This window comes from Harpia harpyja, chromosome 1 (assembly GCF_026419915.1).
Source record: "Harpia harpyja isolate bHarHar1 chromosome 1, bHarHar1 primary haplotype, whole genome shotgun sequence".
Taxonomy (NCBI): Eukaryota; Metazoa; Chordata; class Aves; order Accipitriformes; family Accipitridae; genus Harpia; species Harpia harpyja.
In genome coordinates, this window is record NC_068940.1 from 98,607,950 (window position 1) to 98,625,896 (window position 17,947).

The window sequence follows — 17,947 nt, forward strand, 5'->3', positions numbered from 1 at the left end:
CTTGAAAGAAGATGCAAAAGAGAAATCTACAGCAAGTGAAATGAGAGCAAAGATAGGAAACCCAAAATAACCACTGTCTCAAGATCTCAGCTGGCAACACCTATGTCATCTGCAAAAAGGTGCTATGCCATCTGACAGTTTATTCTTTCCGAGGCCAAAATTTAGATCAAAGGTGATCAGAAACCTTCAAGGCAATCCAGAAAAGTAGTGGTAAAATCAAGGACTGTTAAAGACACTGCAAGAGCCATTAATTTTCTTTGACATAGAAAGGGTTAGCCAGCCTCAAGAGAACTTGCAAAGCATAAATAGCATCCATGGGTAGGCCTTTTGCTTCTTTTGGTTTTTTCCAGTATATGCTTTGTACCTCTGAGGCCTATGTAAGTTGTGATTTCTCTTTTAAGGGTTTACCATTACTGGTGTACTGCAATGGTGTACTGAAATATGTTATCACAGGCTCCCAAAAGAAGATGCGTATGAGTTGGACCTGTGTCGTAGCATGTCTGGAAACTGAGGGGCCATAGCCCAGAGACTCACTCTGTGCCGTGCTGCTCCGAGTGTCCCCAAGGCCTGTCACTAAAAAGAGGTTTCCCTCTCTCCTCCCCCACTATAGGGAACTGAAATGACCATCTTAACAGTTCAGACAAAGTAGTATGAATGCTCTCCCCACCCTTAGCTTTTCTCCAAGTCTTTGGCCTTGATAAAATAGTTTCATTGTCAGGGTTGTCTAAAGAGTCTTTTTTCTACTATTACAATTTCTGTCTGGAGTATCTCACTATTTGTTCCTTACCTGAACAACCATTTTTTGTCTTTTTTTCTTGGTTTATGTAACACTTTCCCTTGACTTAATTCCATAGTTGTTGAACTCTCACAATCACTAGATGAATCATATTCATAAGAAAAAAAACCCACTCTATAATACAGAAACTTCTTCCCCTGTAGGACTGAATCAAGCAAGCCGAAAACCAAGTATAGTATGTGAAAGATCTCAAATAGTGGCTGTTCCACAAGTACTGTGTGCTTGCACTGGGGACGTGTGGGAGGACCACGGGCGGGATGATAGGTGATGTTTGCAAGTTGTCTTCTAGTAACAGTCCTTGTATAAACCTGAAATCAGATGGGTAATGTCAGTGTACCGTGCTGTTGCAAGGTGGGCTAGTTTGCTTAATGCTGTGCTGGTGGGAACGGTGTATTCTCTCTGTGTAAACAAAGCTAAAGGCAATCACTGTACAAACCATGCAACACTGAGCAAAATGCAACACTAAACAAAAGCAAAGCAGAAATAGGGTGTGGAGAATAATGTTCTGGCATTTTTAGAGGAAAGTTTTGAATATTCAACTCTCCTACAATACAACTGTAACAGAACTGTAATAGACAGTACTAGTATGTATCAATTGTTAAGAAGTCAGAAAAATTGCATTGGAAAATATCGTGATATAAATTAATCATTCTTAATGTGAATCCTCAAATGTGGTAGTGTGATCAATAATAGTACTGATACCAAAGAGTACTGGTTCCGCAGCTTTCCTGTGCCGTTATGAATGACAATTTCTTAGCCTAACAAACTGCATGTGATTTTGTGAACCTATGTATGTGTTTTACTCTGGTACAGATTGACAGTTACTAAGACTGCTCCTGGATGCTCAGGCTTGCAAAAGAATGGCCTTCCAGCACCATTTTCTCTCCAGCATTCTTGCTGGGTTGTAGGATTCAAATGCCATGATCACATCTCCCATTACTGTTGCTACATTGGCTTGTAGCAGCATACCTTGTTTTTGAAGCTGGGGAATGCCTTTTCAGGGGAGGAGGAGTAAGCAGGGAGTAGGAGGTTGAGCTTTTACAAATGAGAGTCCCCTGGTAAAAAAAAAGACACCAATGTACACAGCAGACTTTGCCTGCACTGCTGTGTAGACCTGCTATTACAGTAAAAGCCCACTTGCAGACACCAATCATTTCCATAAAATTTAAGCCAACATCTTTGGGAGAGAAGATTTAATTAACACATAAGCCCCTGAGTCACTATGACAATCTGCTTTCATAGTGATGGGAATAATCACATTTCTACCCGCTGTCAGTCCTTGAAATATAAGGGTTTTATGAATAATCTATAGTACATTTTTTTCCTTACAGAAACAATCAGGTTCTTTTGTTACTTTCACACAAGAACATTTCTGTCTTAGACATCTAGAAAAACTAAATTTATCTGGTGCCTTGAGGGGCTACCTCTGCTTGTGTGACAGGAGGTCTCTTGAGCATTTTGGGCTAGTAGCATGAAAGGAGGCCGAGCAATTCTGTCCTAACAGATCCACATGAGACATCCCATTATTTAAATAGAGGTGCCCTTAGGTCAGTGTATGCAGAACCCAGTGCCATAAATAAATAAATAAATAAATGAATAAACAGTGTTCATTGCAGACAATAAATAAAATTGTGGCAATGATTACTGTGATATAAAATTAGATTCAAAAACTTTCACTGTGAAGCAGAAATAATAACCTAGGTGCAGAGCTTAGAAAAAATCTTTTTTTCCCCTTAGTCCAGTTGAAAAGATCATGTCTAATTGTACATTTTTTGACACCTCCTTCTCCTACTTGTTATAAATCCTTGGAGGAAAAAATACAGAACCTTTTTTCCCCGGATTAGTCTCATCAAAGTTGTTTCTGATTTACTGTGGCATAAGTTAGATAAGTATCAAGCTTGTAAGGTTTAATTTTATGATCTTTGGGGCTTTAACAATGTTGAGAATAATTCTATAATCACGATTTAAACAGAGAATGTTGTATCTGTTGTTCTCACTGGACATTGTTATATCATTTCCTTATCTTTTACTTTCTTAATACTTTCGTACTTGGTTCCACAGTACTGAACAACAACTAAACAAGGTATGATCTGTATTTTAGGAACACAATGTTCTTAATGCATCTTTAGAGTTGTAACAACTCTAATAACCTGAAATTTTTGCAAATATAAATTTTGCATCTAGATAAGTGCTTTTTTAAATGATAGCAGTTGTCCTGTGTTAGGCTTGATTGTAACCTGTTTTCTAAATTAAAAAATGTAAATGTGGCATTGACAAAGGTTAAAAAGATTTAAAGTGGGTTCTGTCAGCAGTGCATGCACACACCAGACTAAATCCTATGTATCTAATCAGTGTCCTCTGGACTGTGTGCCTTGCTCCATTGTTTACTTTCAAATCCATAATAATTTTGTATCCTTTCACTGGGCGAAGATTCATTTTAAAAACTAATGAATTTAAAAATATGCTTTTCCCTTGTCCATTTGATACCGAGCCTGCAATTTGACTTTCATTGTTTGTTTCCCTCCTTGTCTCGTCAATCCTTTTCTCTCTTTCTGTCCTTTTACTTTATTACATTTTTTATTGAGGACTGAGATGAACTGGTTGCTGCATCATGGGCCCATTACACTTCCTAACAATTCCATTTACACCTTATTGTTTGTCTTATTGCTGGAAAATTCAGGTGATTCATCATGCCTGAAGAAGCACCTGATCCCAATTCCCTTGATATCACGATCACTATGTGACAGGAATACAGTTAGTGGTGGCTTTCAGAGTCTAAGAGGCCAAGGTGATAACTCTTTTGGGACTTTTAGCCTCTCAAGTATTGATGAGTTCCATTTTCGTAACGCTCTGTTTTCTTGCTCCCTTTCAACAGCCCCCTGAGTGTGGAAAAGGGCTTGGATTTAATAAAGGAAGTGGCAGATCTCCTGAAGCTGCAGATGAGTGCCTTCGATGATGTCAAGTACGTACATGGAATTTGCCCCTTTTTATTTTTTTGGATTTCTCATTATTTTTGAATAGTTTGTCTTACAAGGAAATATCTACTCTTTAATGCCAAAATTAATGAGAGTGTGCAAGAGACAAAAAAGAATATCATGATGATCTTTCTAACATCCCCTACACACAGGAAAAAATTATGTCGAAAAAATGATAAAGACTGAACTTTTCCTATGCTTCCATAGGGAAAAATAGTCTGTTCAAAGTGCTGTAAAAATATTGCCAACCTTATTTAACAGTTTCTAGATGAAGAAAGTCTTGTGAAGAGTCATTATACCCAGCATTGCTGAGGGAGAAAATGACATCAGAGATGGATAGGAACTTGGGTCCCTGGCTTTGAGTCTGGCACATGGCACACTAGGTCGTGCTGCTTTGTCAGCTACTCATTTAGCAAGTCACAGGGAGTTCAGCTATGATGAGCTGCTTTTTTTCTTCATATGATTCATACTGATGAATGCTCTGCATGTTAATCTCTTGAACTAGGAGGTTATGATTTGCCATGTCCGGTACGAATTTTTAGATTGGGGATTTTCTGAAATCATTTTTTGTAGGAACATTTACTTCACACAACTTAAGTCTTCCTTTGTAAAACAGAAAATAAAGATAGTTTGATAGAAAAGTAATGGAAAAGAAGGGTCAGCAGTGGGAGGGTTTTGACAGCTTGCTGGAAAGAAGTCACATCCTGGCGCACAGAAAATAACTGATGTCTGGGTATCATCCAGTTCCTGCCTATGTTTCGGAGGGTTTGGGGCTGCTTGGTTTCAGCCCATGAGTCAGGCTGCTGAACTGCATCATCTTTCTCAGCCTTACTTGTGCTGCCACCAGGTTTTTGTTTATCCTTCAGTTCCAGGGAAGGTAATTCATCATTTAATACTGTGTTTTATGCCATATCTGAAAATGTTTCATCTTTAGTGGAAGTGTTTATTATTATTTGGAAAAAAAATTCTACCCTTTCTATTACTGTATTTGTAGGGAGAAATAGACTACTGGTGAGAAAATCTTTTTAGAAACCTGAAAAATACCAGGCATATTTGCTTTAGTTGTTTAGAAGGAAAATATTCCCATATTTTGTTTGCTAGAAAAGTCTTTGTATTGCTGCATGTCTTTTTGCTTGTATTTTATTAAATGCATTTTTTTGAAAACTGAGTTTTGAAATTACAAAAAATGATGATATTATATGGTCTTCCTTGTAAAGAGAATTTGCACCCTTGACTTTGAATACTAGCAGATAAAGTCTGCTGCACATTTAAAGGGGTAATCCCATGGAACAATTTCTCTGCTGGAATCAACGAGTTCTGCTTCATTAACTTCATTCATCTACAGTACGAGAGCACTTTCACCTACCTTTCTAATTGTTAGCATAAAGCCTTTTGGTTATTTTTTATCATTTGATAAATCACAACAACATTGCAATTGGCAGGCTGTAGATTCATTCTCTAATGAAAAATATCCCTCTAGTGATATAGCTAGCTATGAACAACCTTTTCTTTTTTTTAATGTGCGACATCGGGGAAGCTGGTCATTTTGTGTCTATTAATATGCAGTCATATGACTGTACCAAAAGTACTTCTATGGTCAGTACTTTAAAAGCATGTTATGAATTATAGTAACTCCAAACAGGACTGAGCATTCTGTCTACCAACACAACATTTTTATCAGTCTTTGCCTTTTTAAAAGATCTATAAATCTGTGAAAGGTTATCCCAAATCTCAAGTTAGTGAAGAATTCATCCCTAATAAATTTTCTTTGTTCAAGAAAATGAGATGCTTTGACTCAGGTTAAACCCCTTAAATGCTAAAGAAATGTGGAGCTGGCCAGTAGATATAGCAGTAGTAGAAGCTTTAGAAAGAGGCCTCGCCAAGCAAAGAATTAATGCTTTCTGGGTTTGTTCTTTTGTCATCACTGCAAACCATCAGTGGAAAACTGTATGAATTTGAAGGCTCTGGTTAGCTTCTGAGTGGCCTCAGGGAGAGGGGTTTCAGGAAAAACTTGATGTCATGGTTGTTCCTAACCCACCATTGACATATCAAAGTGTGAGAATGAGGCCTCTCAGGAAATATCCTTTTTACTTGGCCTAAGGCATCACGGGTGATTTAGATTATTTTTTTTTCACTGACAACCAGAAGTACTCTTTTTCTTAAGGATTCAATTTTTTAAAAATGGCAAAATTATGTAGGAAAAAACCTACCAAGAAGCCTGACACCAAGGATTTATAAAAGGGGTGGGAATATGACATACCAGTCTACTTTGAACTCTGACCTGCGTATTAGCTTGGTGTAAAATTCTCAATTCTCTCTTTCCCCTCTAAGAATTCTGAATGGTAAGAAAGTAACAGTGTAGGCCTGAATTTTTTAGGCTATTGCAAAGATTTCAGAGTAAAGACATGTTAATGAGAGTCACAGGGTTAATCTGAGAGTATACACAAAGCCATCACATTAAATAGGAATAGTGTAACAAGAATTGAGGAGAGAGGGTGAGTGGTGAGTTCTTCTAAAGTTCTTTAAATTCTCAATTAAGAGTTTCTTGTCCTTTTCTCTGAAAAAATTAATTTAAAAGGACTGCTTCACAAATACATTACTACCTTTAGTTAGTTTTGTCTGCAAATATCTTTCGATCTTCCCTATATTTTTGGTTTTTTCCCCGCGCTTTGGAGTTTGGTAACTGAACAATTCCTTTTGCCATGGATTCCTACGGATTCCTGTGTTAGTTCTTGATTAGTTGATGCATGGTAGTAATCAGCTTAGCTTATCTTCTCTCTTTCACAACCCTGCCAACTTTAACCGATGGCCTGCAATTCACAGTATAGCCTCAGGCTTGGCTCCCAGAGCGTTCAGTCCACTTCTACAGTTGGTTTGTTGTCAAGTTTGCATTGACATAAACTTTGCTCGCCCTGTGAAGCAGATGAGTGGGAATAGATTTGGGGAATTCATAATTAGAAATATTTCAGCACTGAAGAAGAGATCCAACATGTTAGCTGTCACTTTTGGATACAGCCTGAATCTTTATGGAAGTAATAGTTATGCTTAATATGTTTTGTTAATGGTTATGTAGCTGTCAAATAAATTCCATTATTTCTTATTACATCATTAGAGACCATTAAAAGGATATTAGCATGCTGATGTAATTATGCAAGCAGACGTAAAATGACTATAGTTATGATTTTATAATCTAATTATGGGTGTCCAATGCCCCTGGTGATTGATTGTTGGAGTGGTACCATGGATTGAAGTCAGATGGGTAGTAGGGTTAGGAGGGTTTGTATTTATTTAAAAAAAAATAATTCTACCACTCTGCAATCTGCAGCATTGGCCTTCTTCATGTAATTACAGTTCTTCACACTTTATATAGTAAACTTACAAACACGATATAATAAAAATACTAAAATCTGTAAGCTCAGCTATGAGGGTAGTGGAAAGGACACTCAGAATCCATAGTCAAAGCCATTGATTAGAATGTAGATGATTTACTTGGTTTCTGATGAGAATACAAATTATTTCTGAATTTTTATTTAATGTTCTCATACTTGGGGTATTTACTGAGAATATTGCTAAGGGGACTTTTCAGCTATAAGCTTAGCTGAATACCTTTGTATGGAAAGAAAACAGATTGATTATTCTGATTTCATAGTATTTCAGACTTCATATCCTACCATTCTCAGCCTCCAGTTAAGAGTGAGATTTTCACCTGAATATTACTTTCTCTAATGGATGCTGCAGTAGCACTGATTTTTTTCTTTTCTTTCTTATTTCTCTCTTTAGCCTTGTATGATTTTCCCTATTGCCATTGAAGATCTCTTGCTCTAGGTGTCTCTTCTTTCCCCATTTTGTTCTACTGCCTTGTCTTCCTCCACCCATTCATCCTAATGGGTATCTTTGTCATTTTTGCCTTCTAATATACCTAAACTCAGTACTCAAAGAACTGTCCTTCCAGGAGACGTGATAACTTGACCAAAAAGCATGCCCATTTCCGTATCTGATTTTTCAACGGAAACCCTGTAGCAGAGCACTCTGTATTCATTTCATAAAATGACATTAATCTCTATCTGCTGCTGTTGTTTTGAAGTGTAAGAATAATTGCCTATATAAGCATATAATCTATATATACATATAATGTTGGGGGCAAACAGGATACTTATGCTAAATTTCAGATGCTAATATAAATAGATTTTTCAGGTTGAAAAAGCTGATTCTTATCTAATATAACATCGTGGATTGCAAAGCCATAAAATTTAACCAGTATTCCCCTATCATGTACGATTGGTTGCATCTGTATTGTACATCCAAAGCTAAGTTAAAAGACCAAATCACTGATCTTTCAGAGTCTAAAGCTCAAACTCCCAGGCCTCAGGTTGTTCAGCTTTCACCCAACCTCTCTCCCTACCCACACTGAGACTAGAGGTGATTTCAGTGTTTTACTTGAATAGTTTATTACATGAAAAATGAAACTTCATGTTAACTGAAGGTATGTATGGAAACTGTATGGAGGCTTCAGCTGAAAAATACCTTTCAAAATTTGTAGCAGCCACAGCAGTGCGGTTTGATATTTTGAAAATAAAATACTACGATTTTTAAATTCAATGTAATAACTAGTTTCAAAATTTAACTAAGTGGCTTGTAAGGAAAATGCTTCTATTTTGGTGATAAAAATAAACAAAAAATTGATTTTGGACTGAACTCAAGCCTTTATTTTCCTTTTTTTTTTTTTGTTCAGCTGACCAAAAATATCAATCTTTTGATAAAGGCTATGATATAGTCTTGAAATATTTGATGATATCTATATATTTTTCTACAGCCCTCTGTCTTATTCCATATGCAGGAAATAAAATGCTCAGTTAATGAGCTCTTCAATGTTTCATTTTATTCTCATTATTCAATGTGTGGCTTCAGGATTTATTTATTGCACATTATTCAAATCCTGCTTGGAGGTCAGAAAACCCATTTCCTCTTGTTTTGGTTTGGTTTTTTTTTTCCTGTGGTGCTCTTCACTACACTATCAAAATGCCTGACAAACATGAATCGGTATACTTAACTCACATGAGATATGGGGTATTATTAGGACCATACAGAGCTGGAGTTATGCATGAAGAGATTAACGTCAAAGCATTTGCTAATATGAGGTGTCTAGTCTGATGTCTCAGAGTATAGCTTATTCAGCCTGTTCTGTAAAGAACTTCACTTACTGAAACAGAAATCCCATTGGCTTCAATTACCATTCTGAGTGTTCAGCAGTCCCAGAAGTCAGCTCTCAGTTTAAACAGTGCTACTTGGTTTGTAAAAAAAATTGCCTGAAATTACTTGGCTTCAAATGAACTGAGTCTGAATCTGAATCTGAGGCAGGACTGGATGGTACCAGCAGAATTGAAAGTAATGGTAGGACCTTTAGCTCCTTGTAGTTCCATACCTTATTTGCAACACACTCCCTGAAGTCTGATGAACATGAAGTTGAGGCCCCTAAAAATATTGGTCTTCTCTACTACCTGACCACCATTCATCCTTGGATGGCAGGGATCCTACTGAAAAAACACTTTGAAAAGAAAGACTACATATCTAGATATGAAGTAAGTCAAGACTGATTTTTCCTGTTACACTGTAGTATGTCCTTAGTGTCAACTACATTTTTTTCATACTTTTATGTAAACAGTGATCTGACAAAAGCTTGAATTTGGAAGGGTTATCATGAAGACAGCTACAAGCACATTCTTGCCATACCTCAAATCTCTGTTTTCAAGTAGTGGGGTTAGAGACACTTTCCACCTCCTTTTCAAAGGCCTTACACGACCAAGCAATACCTGTCATTATCCTTGTTCTTAGGAAGGGCTGAAACGGTTGGGCTGGAATAAATACAATTTGAAAAGCCAGCCAACCATCCCAGTGAAAAGAACTTGAACTGAGGAAGATGTCTGAAAATCAAACCAACTGGTGAAAGTTTGGAGAAGCTTTAAATGAGTTCACATCGGAAGTGTTGGGCAGACAGACTGATGAGCAGAGCTCCCAGCCTCACTTATTATGAACGTGTGCATTGGCTGTAGTGTCCTAATCGTGCTATATAGGTATTGTTCATTGTTTGTCATGTTATTTTTATAACACCTGAAAAACTCAATCAGCCAGTTAATCATATTCAGTCATCCAGAACCTAAATACTGGAACAGTACTTGCTATTTTCACTTCATCATGTTGATGGATTATGACATGTGGTATATGTATGCTCTAAATGTGAACATCCCAGGAAATTATTAGTAGCTTGAGAGGCAGGATAGTGTGAGGGAGGGTTATTTAACCATTGAGCAGTAGTTGGACAGGTAGCACAGTGTCTTGTTAGGTTTGTATCTGCAAACTTCCCTCTACTGTACAGATTCTCCATGATTCCTTTCTCCTTGATTCGGTGTGATTAATCTTTTCTTGTGTTGTATGTTGAACACCTGTGGATTAATTTTCTTGCAAAGTTTTTTCTAGATTGGTAGATTCTAGATTCTACCATCTATGCCATTTAGATTTACTGAGAGGAATGTTCTAATATTGTGCTTGTGAAAAAACATATAGTCTATCCTGCTCTCCTTAAGGTGCTGTAGTATAAACTAGCAACAGATTGAATTTTTATTTCCATTCCATTTATTGTCCAGAAATTATGCAACATTTTTATTTCAATTTGAACTGTGCTATGGTTGGTCTCAATAAAAAGATACACCTTTCAAAAAAGTTGAGCTATATTTGTCATCTGTTCCTTGATTTTAAACAGCAAACCAACAGAATAAGGCTATTTGGCATAATCTTGTTTAAAATGTTATAAAAGCATAACTCAGAAATAATGGAACCACTTTTATTCAAACTTGACTTCTTCCACAGATTTAATGAGTCTGGAAAACAAATTGTCTGAAAAATGTACTGCTGTAACTCATTGCATGCAGGCTTTTATAAGAAATTACATTGCGTTTTCTGGTACATATTGTCTTATTTGACAACTAATTTATAATATAAAGATACATCAGTTTTTAAAGGAATGAGTATATGGAAACAAAAATAAGGTGGAAGTTTCAACTATGCATTCCTTTACTTAAAAATGAGTGATTTCTCAACCTTAGCATTACATTAGTCTTGTGGCTTTTTCCCCTGAGGTACAATATATTTTGTGTGCTTTTCTTTAATAAATGTGCATATAACCAAGATCATTTTGCCTCCTCCACTGTAACTTTCCTGCTAGAAAAATATAAAAATACATTAAAATAACAAGAAGGATTTTGGCCTGCAGCATTTTATGAATTCTAGGTGACAAAACAGAAAGACCATAAAAATCTAGGGAGACTCTTATAAATAAAAATGTATGAAGTTTGGCTTTCCAGTACAACATTTCATCTCATTAAATCAGAGGATTTGCACTTTTGTAATCAAAAGCAGAATGAAATCCAGTATTATAGATACATTTCCATTTACTCATAGGTCTCTACTCAAGAGAAAGTTTTTACAGATAAGTGAGCTTCTGAAGTTTATCTGTCTTTTTTTAACTTCATATTTCTCTACTACTCATCCTTCTGTGGGACTGAGAATGCCATCATGTTCCTTTCTAATAAAATTAAAGTTCATAACATTATAGGGTAGGCAGGATATACTCCTTTGTTTCAAGCAAGTCACTGAATATGTGCCATTGCATTTAATTTATATAACATTTCACATATTATTAACAGGTAATCATTTCCATTCTACAGATGGGTAAATTGAAACTCAAGACAGTTTGCTTGATTTTCCCTAAGATGGTACAGAACTTGGTGACAGATATGAGAATAGAAACAGAGAACTGTGATTCTCACTCTTGAACTAAATCTTGGTCCACAAATAGAATAACTAATATTAGAAATGGAAAAAGATTATCATGCAGAGATTTGTTTAAAAGAATAGTCCCTTATAAGAAATATAAAAAATTAATCTTATGTCTGTCTGTCTTGATCCTCCTGCCCTTGACTACCTGGTTCTCCTACGTAGACAAACACAAACTTTTTATCTCTGTCACCTGGATGGATGTATGGATGGATGGGTGGATGGATTGCATTGATATTACAGGCCTGCTGACCCAGCTGAAAACAATAAATAATTCTTCTGCACATTCTTTTGTACACCCTAGCCAACAAATATTGCATATCCAGGCCTATGAACTGCACCACGACCTGCCTGTGGAAGGGTTTGTATTCCTTAGGAGCCAAAAAGGCAGTCAGAGCAAATATACATCTGTAGGTGTGACTGAAAGAGCCCAATAAATTCCACTTGCAGTGCTTCCTTTGCAAAGCAAATGTCTCTACCTCACAGCTGGCAGGGGAAGCTCAAGAACAAATCTTCTAGTTGGTCTCCTCAGAGCTGAAGGAGAAGCCAACAGGCTCTTAAGAGGGCAAGCAGGAGGGCTCTGGTTGTAGCACTCAGTTTCATAGCTTTTTGAATAGAGGCTGTAGCAAAGTTTCGGTTTTTTGGTCTTTGGTTGTGCTGCCTAATCCTCATCAAAGAAATTCATATCCTATCTGGCTTCTATCAAAGCTATGAGCATGTTGAACCTTTACCTCTGCAAAAGTCCTAACACATGAGTCATGCTCTTCATTAGTTATTAAAAGTCACTTGTGCCAGCTGAGCATAAGGTGACTATCATCCCAGTAGACATATTTTACATGTGATTTCAACAGACTCTGTTAACACAGGTGTGCAGAGGGTAAGTAGACCTGAAGTCAGTAAAATGCATTGAATACTTACAGACTAAAAATTAAAACTGTCTGCTGTTTGTGTATCAGGCAGACTACTAAAAGGTATAAAGAAGAAGAAGAATGGAAATATAAATAGAATACAATTATCTTTTTTTTTAAAAAATGACATAACTTCTTTATCATTTAGCTTAAGCTTTGGGGAGTGAAAGAAAAATCACTGTACATTTAAGTAGCATTTTGAGACCATTTTCCCACTCTCTCAGGGTCCAAACACTCTTTTACTGTAAAAAATTATAGCACTTGTATGGTTTGTTCTTTTAAATACTGTAATTAAGAATCTTATTTGCATGGCAGGCAAAGCTGGCAACTTTCATGTACTCAGCGTGGTGAAAATGTCAAGTCTCATGGCTTGTGACAGATTAATAGAAAAATTATTTTAAAACTCTGCAAATTATTCATAGATATTGAGTAATCATCAGAAGTTGCATTTTGTGAAGAATAAAAATAGGACAAGCTGAGTGTAGCATCAATCTCTAAATTGAGCGTTGTCTCCTTTTTAAATCATTTAAATTGTAGGCTTAGCAAAATAATCTTCACCTGAGATGAAGCAAGTTGTAAAATCTTTAAAATACTCTTTCATCATCTTTTGCACGGTAAATCAGTATCAGTGTACTTAGCGCAATTTTGATGCATATAGATTAAAGGATTAATATAAAATTAATGATTAATGTAAAATAATTCAAAGTCCATCTTTTAGTATTGGTTGGTTCAGAGACCCACCAAACACAGACTGCTGTTGTGGAGAGCATCCCTTTCTGGACCAGTCATCCCTTTTCTGTGACTTTACTCTTGAAATTATTCTAATGGCAGTAGTGTGTCAGTCAGAATACATTCCATTATTCGAACACCTTGTAGTGCCCTATTCTCACCCCCTGAAATGATGCTCCATGAAGTCGCTCTGCAGCACTGATCGTTTCAGGGGGAGAGAATAGAGCAGTACAAGGTTTCCAAATAATTACCTGATTTATGAAGGCTGTAGATGTAGCTTGCAGAGGTAAGTCTGAGCTGGAACCAACAAATCCAGACCTAAGTTTTGTTTCCATGTATTTACATTTGCAAGATATGATTGCTCCGAAACTGTCAATTTATCTAATCTTTGTGGTCTATCTTTTACACCTCACACAGCTGCGTGGTGTAAACCACTCTAATGAAATACAAGTGGTGATAGAAAATCAACCACTAACTGGTGAGCACTGCAATTAATGTCTTTCCCTTAGCAGGGATTTTGCTTTTTCATCTGTAGTACTTGGTCACCGTCAGACATAAGGTGTGATGTTAGTACAAGTCTTTAACTTTCTCTCTCCATGCTAGCTCTATGTTTAATATAGAATGGAAGGATACAGGCTTTTTAGGAAGGACAGGCAGGGGAGATGAGGAGGGGGTGTTGCCCTCATACATCAATGACCAGCTGGAGTGCATGGAGCTCTGCTCTGGGGATGGATGAGGAGCCAACTGAGAGCTTATGGGTCAGGATTAAAGGAAGGGCAGGGACAGATGACATTATAGTGGGGGACTGCTACAGGCCACCTGACCAGGAAGACTGAGCGGATGAGGCCCTCTGTAGACAGATAGGAGCAGCATCATGTTCACAAGCCCTGGTCCTCATGGGGGACTTCAACCACCCTGATATCTGTTGGAGGGACAACACAACAGGGCATAAGCAATCCAGGAGGTTCTTGGAATGCGTTGATGATAACTTCCTTCTCCAAGTGATAGAGGAGCCAAGGAGGAGAGGTGCTATGCTGGACCTTGTTCTCACCAACAAGGAGGGGCTGGTTCGGAATGTGAAGTTCAAGGGCAGCCTTGGCTGCAGTGACCGTGAAATGGTGGAGTTCAAGAGCCTTAGGGCAGTGAGGAGGGTGCACAACAAGCTCGTTACCCTGGACTTCAGGAGAGCAGACTTTGGCCTCTTCAGGGATCTGCTTGGTGGAGTACCATGGGATAAAGCCCTGGAGGGAAGATGGGCCCAAGAAAGCTGGTTAATATTCAAGGATCACCTCCTCCAAGCTCAGGAGTGATGCATCCCAACAAAGAGGAAGTCAGGCAAAACCACCAGGAGGCCTGCATGGATGAACAAGGAGCTTCTGGACAAACTCAAACCCAAAAAGGAAGCCTACAAAGGGTGGAAGCAAGGACAGGTAGCCTGGGAGGAATACAGAGAAATTGTCCGAGCAGCCAGGGATCAGGTTAGGAAAGCTAAGGCCCTGATAGAATTAAATGTGGCCAGGGACATCAAGGACAACAAGAAAAGCTTCTATAGGTACATTGGTGATAAAAGGAAGACTAGGGAAAATGTGGGCCCTCTCTGGAAGGAAACGGGAGACCCGGTTTACCTGGGACATGGAGAAGGCTGAGGTACTCGGTGACTTTTTTGCCTCAATCTTCACTGGCAAGTGCTCCAGCCACACTGCCCAAGTCACAGAAGGCAAAGGCAGGGACTGGGAGAATGAAGAACTGCCCACTGTGGGAGAAGATCAGGTGTGAGAACATCTGAGGAACCTGAAGGTGCACAAGTCCATGGGACCTGATGAGATGTATCCGCGGGTCCTGAGGGACCTGGCTGATGAAGTGGCTAAGCCGCTACCCATCACATTTGAGAAGTTGTGGCAGTCGGGTGAAGTTCCCACTGGCTGGAAAAGCGGAAACATAACCACCATTTTTAAAGAGGGAAAAAAGGAAGACCTGGGGAACTACAGGCCAGTCAGTCTCACCTCTGTGCCAGGCAACACCATGGAGCGGATTGTCCTGGAGACCATGCTAAGGCACATGGAAAATAAGGAGGTGACTGGTGACAGCCAACATGACTTCACTAAGGGCAAATCGTGCCTGACAAATTTGATGGCCTTCTACGATGGGGTTACAGTGTTGGTGGATAAGGGAAGAGCAACTGACGTCATCCACCTGGACTTGTGCAAAGCATTTGACGCTGTCCTGCATGACATCCTTGTCTCTAAATTGGAGAGACATGGATTTGGTGGACGGACCACTCAATGGATAAGGAATTGGCTGGATGGTCGCACTCAAAGGGTTGTGGTCAATGGCTCGATGTCCAAGTGGAGAGCAGTGATGAGTGGCGTTCCTCCGGGGTCGGTATTGGCACCGGTGCTGCTTAACATCTTTGTCAGTGACATGGACAGCGGGATTGAGTGCACCCTCAGCAAGTTTGCTGACGACACCGAGCTGTGTGGTACAGTCGACACACTGGAGGGAAGGGATGCCATCCAGAGGGACCTTGACAGGCTTGAGAGGTGGGCCTGTGCAAACCTCATGAAGTTCAACAGGGCCAAGTGCAAGGTCCTGCACCTGGGTCAGGGCAATCCCAAGCACAAATACAGGCTGGGCCATGAGTGGATTGAGAGCAGCCCTGCAGAGAAGGACTTGGGGGTGTTGGTTGACAAGCAGCTCAACATGACCCTGCAATGTGCGTCTGCAGCCCAGAAAGCCAACAGTATCCTGGGCTGCATCAAGAGAAGCATGACTAGCAGGTCAAGGGAGGTGATTCTGCCCCTCTAATCTGCTCTTGTGAGACCCCATGTGGAGTACTGCATTCAGCTCTGGGGTCCCCAACATAAGAAGGACATGGACCTGTTGGAGCGAGTCCAGAGGAGGGCCGTGAAGATGGCCAGAGGACTGGACCACCTCTCCTATGAAGACAGGCTGACAGAGTTGAGATTGTTCAGCCTGGAGAAGAGAAGGCTTTGGGATGACCTTATGGCACCCTTCCAGTACCTAAAGGGGGCCTACAGGAAAGCTGGAGAGGGACTTTTTACAAGGGTATGTAGTGATAGGACAAGGGGTAATGGCTTTAAACTGAAAGAGGGTAGATTTAGATTAGATGTAAGGAAGACGTTCTTCCCTGTGAGGGTGGTGAGGCACTGGAACAGGTTTCCCAGAGAGGCTGTGGATGTCCCATCCCTGGAAGTGTTCAAGGCCAGGTTGGATGGGGCTTTGAGCAACCTGGCCTAGTGGAAGGTGTCCCTGCCCATGGCAGGGGGGTTGGAACTAGATGATCTTTAAGGTCCTTTGCAACCCAAACCATTCTATGATTCTATGATTCTGTGAGTACAGGACCACATTTCTGTAGACAACGTTGCAAACAAACAGTTCATGCTTAGTGTATATAAAGGATATAAATATGAATAGATAATATATTTTCGGCTGTATTGCAGCATGTTGTGGAACACTGTGTGTCGTTCTGCAGTTTAAGGAGCACGTTAAGGGTTTCTGGAGAAGGGCTCAAGAAGCTCCATTTGCTAAAATGGAAAAAGATATTTAATTGATCACTGGCTGTAAGTACATATATGTCAATAGAAATGTGAGAATACATGCAGCCGTACATTGACATTTGTTCAGTTCAGGTGCAAAATGAAGCAAATCTTTGAACAGTAAAGATATTAAAGAGTGAAAGATGTGTGGCTTTTTAGTATTAAGTCTGGGTGATGATCAATATTCTCTACTTAACAGTTCAGGTAAGTTATTTTGTAGTAGGTCAGCACAATACATCTTTCACAGATTTCCTGAATCTTTGAAGTTTAGTCAGGTACTTGCTTATGTAATATAAATAGAGTATGACACAATGTTTCACAAAATAAATTTTGGTCAAAATTTCTGGTCAAAAATGTTGGCGAAACCTGAATCAAGTGGTCAATGGATTTACAGCTGGTCTGAGTAACAGAAAGAGAACAAAATAGCCAGTATACACTTCTTAATCCATTTATGAATTATATGACAATGACCAGCTGCAATTTTCTGCCTTTGCTTTGTTCTGTAAATCATGTCGTATAAACATACTGTATTACAAAAATGCCTCTTTTAATCACGTACTTTTTCCCATTAATTTGATTTGACATAAGTATATTTATATACCCATGTATATAATATATAACACATTTACAGCAGTATGAGCATTTTAATTTTTCCAAAATTGAGAAGGTGAAAAGGAGGCTTCAGTGCAATGTAAACAATGGACATAAGCTTCAAATTCCTAAACACAGTAAGCCCAGAAATGTGTACACATTGCAAGTCATTAGTTCAAGCCCACCAAACATTTCCTGAGACAATTACCTTCGCTGCTATAAAATTTACTTTGCACAATCCTCTGGAGCGTTACTAATTGCTTTTCTTAACCTCCAGAGATTAAAGGATTTTGAAATGAACATATAGACAAGTAGTGACTCTAATTTCAAATCTAAGCTTTATTAAGGCAAGCTCTGTTTTACGAAATAGGGTCATTAAGAGAATGTTTAATGTTGGAAATACCCAATCCTAATCTCCTCATCTTCCTCCAATCTTGAGAAATTGCACTTTGCCTGTATTTTTTTAAAAATGCAGTGCAACCTCAACTCATTTCCATCTGGCATCAGCTCTATGCCTCATCTTCAAGAATACACATAACCATGTTGGCACTTGTTTCTCAA

General features: G+C 38.7%; 1 protein-coding gene across 2 annotated transcripts in view; it reads left to right on the forward strand.

Annotated features, from left to right (window-relative positions):
* The window catches only part of PTPRN2 (protein tyrosine phosphatase receptor type N2), a 672,845-nt gene that overhangs the window by 288,662 nt on the left and 366,236 nt on the right, over positions 1–17,947 (forward strand). For both annotated transcript variants that reach the window (XM_052806687.1, XM_052806693.1), the window contains exon 10: positions 3,672–3,758. In XM_052806687.1, the coding sequence (XP_052662647.1) occupies positions 3,672–3,758 (87 nt within the window). The remainder of the gene's footprint in view (positions 1–3,671; positions 3,759–17,947) is intronic.